This window comes from Peromyscus maniculatus, chromosome 2, assembly GCF_049852395.1.
Source record: "Peromyscus maniculatus bairdii isolate BWxNUB_F1_BW_parent chromosome 2, HU_Pman_BW_mat_3.1, whole genome shotgun sequence".
NCBI classification, from domain to species: Eukaryota; Metazoa; Chordata; class Mammalia; order Rodentia; family Cricetidae; genus Peromyscus; species Peromyscus maniculatus.
Window position 1 is genome coordinate 67053536 of NC_134853.1, and position 9381 is coordinate 67062916.

At 47.0% G+C, this 9381-nt stretch overlaps 1 protein-coding gene across 1 annotated transcript; it reads right to left on the bottom strand.

The window, feature by feature from the left end:
- Positions 1 to 31: 31 nt before the first annotated feature.
- Positions 32 to 6495, bottom strand: Spata31f3 (SPATA31 subfamily F member 3). The gene is made up of 5 exons (XM_006985974.4): positions 6289 to 6495; positions 5768 to 5813; positions 5069 to 5129; positions 3576 to 4066; positions 32 to 560 (listed from the first exon to the last, which is right to left on the bottom strand). The coding sequence occupies exons 1-5, from the start codon at positions 6433 to 6435 to the stop codon at positions 331 to 333; spliced, it is 975 nt and encodes a 324-aa protein (XP_006986036.1). The 5' UTR covers positions 6436 to 6495; the 3' UTR covers positions 32 to 330.
- Positions 6496 to 9381: the final 2886 nt, after the last annotated feature.

Sequence of the window (9381 nt, forward strand, 5' to 3'; positions counted from 1 at the left end):
AAAACAAAAGAAAATACAAGTGGCGCTCGGCTCATAGGTACAGAGTGTATTTGGAGAATACCATGCCTCACTTGCGCGGCCATGGAGATGATGGTTGACAGCCTTTGCTGGGGAAGGTGCAGAGCGTTGTGGCTTGAAATGGTTATCTTGTCTGTGCTGACCAGTGCCTTCTGCTGAGAGGAGATCTGACGGTGGTTTCCTAGCTGGGTGATACAAATCAATGGTGGGCAATTTTTGAAGCAGCTGTGGAAGTAACCATGAGGCCCAGGGTTGGTTGGGCTGATGTGGGTTTCGCTGGAGCTGTGCAGGCACTGTAGGAATCGAGGAAAGTCAAATGTTCTTCTTGGCACTGAGAGCCTTGGCCTTTGGGTCTTTTGTAGTCTTCTCTGTGTTGGCTCTGACGGGAGTATGACTCGTCTCTGGCTCCTTAATCTTGGGTTCGGCCTCTGTTTCAGACTTAGACAGGACAAAGGGTTCCTCCAGCCTGTCGCATTTCACCTCAGGGTTGACCCAGTGTGAAAAGAACGTCATCTTATTTTCCGAATCAGCTTCTGGGGGTGCTGGAAAGGTGGAACTCCAGTGAGTATCATCTCCCCCATCAGACCTACCAAGTTTCACCCCTGCAACATGGCCTGAAAGCATTCCACCTTGAAAATTTTCTATTTAAAAAATGAAGCCCCTTTGAATATTGGACTCGAAAATACTGGGCCATCAGATGTTGGCCCAATAAGCTGGCATTTTAAGGTCTGGCCTTGTAAGAGCTGGGCACCCTAGGCTGAGCATTCCCAAGAACCTTTGGGTGAGATAATCTGGTTTGGCCTAAGAGCTGTGTGGATCATTTCAATCTGCCCCAAGGAGTCCTGAAGGATGCGCTGGGAACCAGAGAAGAAACTGATGAAAGGGTCCGCATGGGACTGAAAGCCTAGTGGATAGAGATGATAGCGCTCTACTGATAGTCTTACCAGCCCCTCCTCACTGAAGGCGACTTGCTTAAGCTAAAATTCTACCTGAGAAAGATCCTAAAGGGGCAAATGGAAGCCAAGCAGCCCTGGGGTTCTTCTTAGAAATCCTCTACTGGCCCATGAGCCTCATCAAAGTGTCTGTTTGTGCTCTGTGATTCTTGACAGATTCGGATTCCACTGGGTCCTCTGTTTTCCCTGCTTAGGTAAGGACTGGGCTTCACTCTGGTTTAAGGGGGCCAGGGGACCTTCGGGTTGGATTATTCACTGTGGCCCCCAGCTACACACAAAGAACCTGGGTCTCCAGTGTGTCCCAACTGGACTGTGAGGTGTCAGCGGCTCAGTGGGCAGAACCTAGGGCATCTGCTCAGTCCAGGGCGCCCTTGGCTCTACTCTACTGTCTTTAGTTCAGCTCAAAATTCTTCTTTCAAGCAGACCCACTCTAGATCTGAGGGACGTGGGGATTCCGGATGGGATAGGAGTCTTGGATCAGTGTTTTCCTTTGCTTGTTTAGATTTCCAAAGGTCTCCTGTGTGGAGATACTCTTTGGCCAAAAAGTGTTCCCTGTCCTCCTGTCTGAATGGGACTTTTCCAAATTTATTACTAGGAATTTCTTTTTGAGGTAGAAATTTAGTTTGGGAATGATAAGTGCTTTGCGTGATTAAGGAACACCAGGAACATGTCCTCAGTTATACTTTAGCCTGGAATGCATCTCTGCATATGGTGTACTGGCACTTTGAACACATGACTGGGATTTAGCATGCCGGTCAAGGTCAGACTGAATCAAAGATTCTAATGGGCTCAGGTCTCATCTCTGTGATTGTGTATTGGCTAGGACTGCCATGGTAATAGCCCAGAGAGAGCCACAAAACAGCAGGCAGCCCTGGCAGGAAAGCAAGCTTGGGCAGCCTACAGCCAGCAGTAACAACATCTGGCAGAATCTCCCGCTGCTGGTCAAGGCCTGTCAGTGTTCAGCAGTCTGATCTAAGTAGGGCGCTGACTACTATCTATGTGTCTCAGACTTGTTTTCCAGGGAAGAGCAGAACAAGTCGCTGTCGGGGCTCCTAGAGTACTGTAGACAGTGCTTTTCAGTCTCAGAAATTATGGAGGTGGGGATGGTGCCCTTGCAGGTCTTCCTACGTGTAATCTGTGGGCTCTGCCACAATGTTTTGGTCTAATCAGCCAACTATCGATTGGCCCTATTGCTGCAATAGGTCAGTAGAGGTCATCATTCTCAAGGGCTGCTAGAGTTCTGGCTGAGAAAAACTCGCCAAAGGTTGGGTTTGCGCTGCTTAGGACAGGGGCTGCTGCTGAGCAGGGGCTAGAAGCAGCCGCATAGACTGCTGGATCTTTAGGGACCGGTTCCAGCAATAACAAGTCAGCCTGCTGTTTCAACCTCTGCTGGAGGTAGAGCTCCAGCAGGCACACTCCAGGACAAGGCTGCTCCCCTCTTGAGGTCGGAAAAGGCCTTTCGTCAGGGAGCTCCCTGGATCTGATGAGACAGGTTCTAACACATCTCAGGGTTTATACATTATGTGGCTCTCTGCAGCTACAGAGCTCTCTGGAGGCTACCACTGCCGTATCCACAGGAGTCACGCCAAGACTTCACACTTGGCCAGAACTGGCACATTCTGGGTTTGTCAATGGAAATGCCCAAGTTTGAGAATGTGGGGAAGAAGCTGGTAATAACTGAAGTGTAGAAAATTTTAGGCAATACAGAAATAAAGGAGTATCTGAATAAGAAAGGGCCATAATCGCCCTGTTGTGGAAAGATCTCTAAAGGCAGACTCAAAATCCATTGTGCAGAAGATAAACTACAGAAAGAGACCTAGAGAGGGCCACTGCTGTTTCAGTATGACCACACACCCCAAACTCCTTCAAGGCCATGTATAAAGGCTATTGAAATAAAAGCTAAAAGAAGGAAAGAGTAGAACCCAAGCCGTGGAATAGGGTTAGAATCTACTCTTGTAGTGGCCTTCTGTGGGTGCTAGAGTCAAGAGGATGGTAACCCATCCTTCAGTGGTTGTCTGTTGTTGGGTTTCTGGGCTTTGAAAATATGGGAAATGGGGGGCTGGAGAGATGGCTTAGCCGTTAAGAGCACTGGCTATTCTTCCAGAGGTCCTGAGTTCAATTCCCAGCAACCACATGGTGGCTCACGACCATCTGTAATGAGATCTGGTGCCCTCTTCTGGCATGCAGGCAGAACACTGTATACATAATAAATAAATCTAATATATATATTTAGGTGCACGCCTTTAATCCCAGCACTCGGGAGGCAGAGCCAGGCAGATATCTGTGAGTTCGAGGCCAGCCTGGTCTACAAAGCGAGATCCAGGACAGGCACCAAAACTACACAGAGAAACCCTGTCTTGGAAAAAAAAAAATGTGAAGTGGTGTGTGCTACAAGATGCCCCCAGGAACTCCTCCACAGATGAAGGAAAACCTCAATGTGAAAATGCATGCATTTATATTTCCCTATACTCACAGGCACCTTGGGGCCTTTGGGACATAGGAAGAGCCGGTGATGGGAATATGAGGTCATAGGGTATTGTTTCAGGTTCAGGAAGCTCTGGGTCCTGGGAAAAAGAAGAAATGTAATACTCAAGGGCTGCTGACCTTGGTCCTTCAAGACAAATTTCTTGGTTTTCTTCCTCCTCTTTTGCTGGTTTGCAGGAACCCCGGGTTCTTCCACACTTGAAGAAGACAGAGAGCCCGCATCCCGGGACACGTTTGGCCCTTGAGGCTCCTGCTTTGGCGGAGGAGCAGGACAGTAATATTGCACGTTGGAATCGCCCGTTGATGGGGCAGCTGACTGAGTTGAAGATTTCTGGTCGGTTGATTGTGACGGCGTGAGGCTGGATGCCTGTGAAACATCTCTGGAGTGCTGGGGACAGAGCTCTGGGCTCTTGTCCAGCTCCGCTTTCGAGGGAGGCAAGGCCTCCAGGCTCAGGAAGCTCTGCGAGGCTCTCAGTGAGCCGGGAGAGGCCATGTTGTTTTCTATCCCCAGCAACTGCTGAATTTCCTTAGCCATAGCATTGCAAATTGAGCAGGAAGGCTCTGAGCACAGGAGGCGCCGGACACTCCCTTCCTGAGGAAGCCAGCCCTGGCTAGGAAGAAAAATGGCAACTATTAAAGACAGCATGGCCCCTGCCTCCTCAGAAGTGGGTGAAGACTTCTTCCCTCGCCCTACAAGTCCTGGGCCTAAACCTCCTGATGTCTATCACTCTGCTTTTCTTGCTGGGAAAACTTCAGTTGGGAAGGTCTGGGGTTGAGCTGACTGGGAAAGGGTCTCAGACAACCTCTCAGAGGTACAGCCCGCAGAGAGGACTGACTGGAAACCTGGGTCGGTTTTCTGCCAGCCTTATCGAGTAGCTGAACCAGAAGAAAAGAACCAGGCAGATAAGAGGTACCAAGTGATTAGCTGACAGGCACCACCAAGGGACACCACCACGTAAGGCCTGAATCAGTTTTAGGGGCAGGCGGGCAGGCGGGCAGGGGCTGAGAAACTTGGTGCCTGGTAAACAGTATGTCTAAACTGTGAGGAATGAGGTCCTCATTCTAAGAACTGTGGATGTCCCTGCTGCTGCGCCCCCCCCCTGCCCCCAGTGTCTATCAGGAATCAATCCCATTCTATAGAAATCCTAAGGGAGAGTATAGGTGACTGGCTGAGGGTATCCCAGAAACTGGCCTTATGAAAAGAAGCCTTCAGAGGAGATATGTGTGTCAGCAGAATTCAGCCAGACCCAGCGCTCCTCTACCCTAGAAAGGATGTAGCTGGAAAGAGATGGGGCAGTAATGGCTTCTTCATGCCAAACCTATTCTCTTAAGTGAACCACTTGTCTCATGATGGGGCAAGAGCAGCATGCGTTAACCCTGAAATGCAGAACCACTGGGACCCTGGTGGGCTTCTCAACTGGGACTGATACGCTCCATGCTCGCTCTCTCTCTCTCTCTCCTCTCCTCTCCTCTCCTCTCCTCCTCTCCTCTCCTCTCCTCTCCTCTCCTCTCCTCTCCTCCTCTCCTCTCCTCTCCTGTCAACACCCCCATTCTTATCTTTTGCCCAGTCGAGCCAGGCTGGGAGTTGAAACACCCCAGAGAGCAAGAGTTACCTTTTCATGACAGAGAGCAGCTTCTGCAGCTTCTCGGCTTCTTCCTTGGACGTTCTCTTAACTGAAGGAGGAGGACACAGGGTTAGACAGAATGGAAGTCTGAGGGGGTAACTAGAGCTAAAGGCAGCTGCTGCTGGTGGCACACACCTTTACCCCCAGCACTCAGGAGGCAGAGGCAGGTGGAACTCTGAGTTCGAGGCCAGCCTGCTCTACAGAGTGAGATTCAGGACAGCCAGGGCTACACAACACAGTGAAACCCTGTCTTGAGAAACAAGAAGAAGCTGAAGGCTTTTGAAGGACAGGTGACCCATAACCCCGAGAGTAAATGCTCTGTGTACAGCGATTTGCTGTACTGCCCTGTACCCGATTTCATTTGCTCTTCACAACCACGCCGTTAGTGCCCATTTTGTGGAGAACAAGCATGGAGGTAACATGGCTTCCACGGGGCTTTAAAACTCGCAAATGACAGAATTAAAGACATTGGCCCCACATCCTTGTGCTTTATCTCGGGAAGGCCAGGCAGAAGATGGAGTACGCCTCATCTCTTTCCCGCCTACATAAGTCTTCAGTTGTCGCTGATTAATAAGCCCAGTCTTCAAGGGTTGGAAACACCTGGCTTCCTGTGCCAGTCCTGATGGAGGGTCGGGATCTGTGGAAACCTCACCCACAGAGGAAGGGGGCCAAAGAACTGGGATTTACCTTTTGGTGTTCTGTCTCTAGGCCTCTGTTTGACTCTTCTGTAACACTTGAAAGATAAAAACATTAGAATATGAAGTGGAAACACCAACTTTTTTCATGTCTAAAGTGAAACAAAATCCAGAAATGTCCCCGAATCTTTTTCTGTATTCCGTCTTTACACCCCCTACCTCCCCTTCCCAGCTCAGCGCCCTTGTCCTTCTCTTCTTACTCCTGATTCAGTTTCAGGGTCTTCCATATGCTATACCTTCCATCCCATTTCATGGACAAGTTCTGTGGTCCATGAGGCAAGAAGAAAGGTGGGACAGAGTAAATGATGGGCAATACAAGTAACCAAAGGGCTTCAGTTATGAAAGGTCCTAAATGTCCACCAACCAAGGTAATCACTCAAATCAGAGCTGATCTGGGATCCAGTGAAGAAATCCTCATTTTAAAAAAATCAAGGGGTAAGATAACCAAGAGATGGTGAGGGAATAAACTTCTTGTAAACAACATATTCAGGCCTGGCCATAGTATTTCCCTACCTTGTAACAGCTCTTGTTAGGTCCCAACCTTAATCCTTGATGGCTCCTTTTAATATGCCAAATAAATAATGCAATAATGAATAGAGATCCATAAGTATATAATGGGTATCCCATATCCCACAGAATAAAAGTAGGGCTCAACATCATTGGACTTCCTTAGTCATCCCTCTCCCAGGCTTCCAGAGTGTTAGAATGCAATGACTCTGAATTCTAGAGTCCGACTCTTTGCCTCACAGAAGATAAACCCAGGCCACCAAACTACCTCACAAAGCCCTCCTGTTCCACAAAGCGGCCGCAGAACTGCAAACCTTCATCTATCTTGGATAAAGTCATGTGGTGACTCATCATTGAGATGACGGTGTCGGTTGTCTATATAGGCTGCAGAGCCTGTGACAAAAGATGTCCCAGTCACAGGGGCCATATACCCCTTCATGCTTCCCTACTCCCTGTACTGTGACAGCTCAGTTCTTTGTTAATTCCACAGTCTGGCAATCGTCTCCAAATAACTGAGTCTTTATGCACACTACATACATTTTAAACAAGACAGGCTAAGTCAGAGGAATCCATGAACTACAATTGAACTAACTACAATGCCTATACTGGGGAGATAACTAAAAATCATACAACGGGGTTGGGCAGGAATTATACTGTTAAATCTTAAAAACATTTTAATGTCACAGGCAATGACTGATAGTATTGAAAGGTTTAGGAAGAAGAACATGTAAAATAGGTCAGGAGAAAACAAAACAAAACAATAAAAACCTGTCTGGCTGCTGTCCTTCTACATAGTTCTGAAAATTAAAGGACCTATGCTAGGCTGTGTAGTCTATCTTGAAATGGGTGGATGATATAAGCAGCACCTTTCATAGAAGCACATGAATAAGACTAACTTTGAGAGCTCCATCCAAGGCTTGAAACTTTACAATTGTCTCTGCAGCTCTTGTGGCACCTGGCTTATCCCTTTAGACAGCTTATTGGCAAGACTTTTATCAAGGGCTACAAACTTGGGAATCTTTGGTTGAAACCACCATGATTACAATATTGAATGAAACAGTGCTTATGAAAATCTGAACACCCTTAGGCATAGCAAGATTTCCCCCGTTCAACCCCAATACTTACCCTTCCTATGCCCACTGATTGACCAATTAATGTCAACTTCATGGCCCTTGGTGACAAGACAGTATATCTCCAACAACTTCCTTGAGAAATTCTTGTTTTGATTAAGAGTGGTCTTGGTTCAAAGTGTCTGAAAAGGCTATTTGGTCCTTCCTTCAGCATCCAGCCCTCCATCAACTGGACATGGTAAATATTTGATATGTGCTCACCCTGAGTACCAAAAGTTAGATAGGTAGATAATAATTGCATTGCTTGCTTGTTCACAGGATGCTTAAAAAGACTAGTTTCAAAGGCAAGACTAACTCATTTGAAGCAAGAGTCATCCTTTCCAGGGACTGAGAAAGCATAAAACAGTGTTTACCAGGGACATTCTTGTTCTGGAAATTAAAGTGTTGATGACACTTACATTGGAATGCCCGTCATGCTTCTGAACGATCCTCTTAGAAATGAGTAAGGGATGGGCACAGAGCTCAGTGAGAGAGACCCTTTGTCCAGTAGTTGTAAAGCTTGGGCTTGATCCCCAGCACCAAATAAAATAATAATTAAATAAATACCAAGAAAAGTTGTTAAAATGGTGTTTATTTTATGCTAAATATATCATAGCAAAATCTTACAAATTGTGGCTATGAGGACTTCTTTTTAAAACTAATTACAAGGAAGAATATTCTGGAAATTATTTGATTAATGGATCAGTGAAAGTTTTCCTTAAATGTCTCTCATCTGCAAAACAAAATCAAGTTTTAAATGAAAGATTATTTAGGAAAAGTTTCCATGTGAATATGAGATGGGATTGAGCCATTTCAACTTCTTTTTGAATTTGCAGATATCAAAATGAGATAGGAATGAGAGAATCTCTTCAAACAAAGAGTATTAAATGTCAGGTCAGCGAAAGCCAAGTGAAAAGCGGTGTGAAGGCTTGAGTCTGGAATAACCCCACAGGCTCATAGTTTGACTCTGGAAGGCTCTGGAGCCCCCAAGAGGGGTCTAGCTGGCAGAAGTGCTCCCCCAGGGCAGGCCTTTGCAGGTTAGAGATCTCGGTCAGTTGCCCTCTCTACTTCCTGGCCCACCACCATGGGAACAACCACTGCCTCATGTTCCCACCGCCACAGGCTGAGCCACTCTGCCACGACTCCCACTACGAAAATGGAAACTGTAAATAAGCCAAGATAAATCTCACCCTCCTGTAGCCAGGTGTTTTGGTCCCAGTGACACACACTTCATACGACCAGCGTGTCAACGCGTTAGCAGCAGGTCCACGGGCCTAGAAATAGCAGATTTCTTTTACTGTTGAGAATCCCTACTCTGAAACTCAAGAGGTTCCAAAATCTGACTTTCTGAAAATTCTACATGATACCACACATGGAAAATTCTATATCTAATCTCACGTGACAGGTGCATTAAACAGCCTTGAATCAACATCTATGAGGTTTTGATGGAACTTTAGTGACTTCATGGTAGACTTACGTATGTGCAAATATATCTAAAAACCCAAAATACTTCTGATCTCAAATCTTTCAGACAGTCAGTCTGTATAACTTTTTTTATTTTTTATTTTTTGAGACAGGGTCTTAATATGTCACCCAAGCCAGCCTTGAACTCCTGGGTTCAAGAGATCCTCCTCAAGCTCCTAAATTCTAGGACTGCAGACACTCTCTCCCAGCACACCCCACAGTGTTTTAATACATTCCCTTGACAGGTCGTCTGCTGCCCTCTAGGCTACAATGGCAGATCTTGGGCTTTACTTCTTACCCAGGCAAGAATCAACAAATTCTGTAACCCTTGCACCTGCGTCCACTAGTGCCCCATCTACTGCACGGGTGACCCACAGTTGCTCTGAGGTCACCACGACACTAAGACTTCCCGCTGCACACTCCTCTCCATTCACTCCCTGGGTGCTGCTCCTCTCTCTCAGGGCGGAGGAACTGGAACGCCGTGCTAGGGGAAAATGTGTGTTTGCAGAGTACCCTCCAGCGTAGG

Excerpts from the sequence above, each read along its gene's own strand:
- Spata31f3 (XM_006985974.4), bottom strand. The coding sequence starts at position 6,435 with ATGATGTTGAGCCCTACTTTTATTCTGTGGGATATGGGATACCCATTA. Across the intron at positions 5,814-6,288 it reads CTAACAAGAGCTGTTACAAG|TGTTACAGAAGAGTCAAACA; the intron begins GTAGGGAAATAC and ends TTATCTTTCAAG. Across the intron at positions 4,067-5,068 it reads CTGCTCTCTGTCATGAAAAG|CCAGGGCTGGCTTCCTCAGG; the intron begins GTAACTCTTGCT and ends TTTTCTTCCTAG.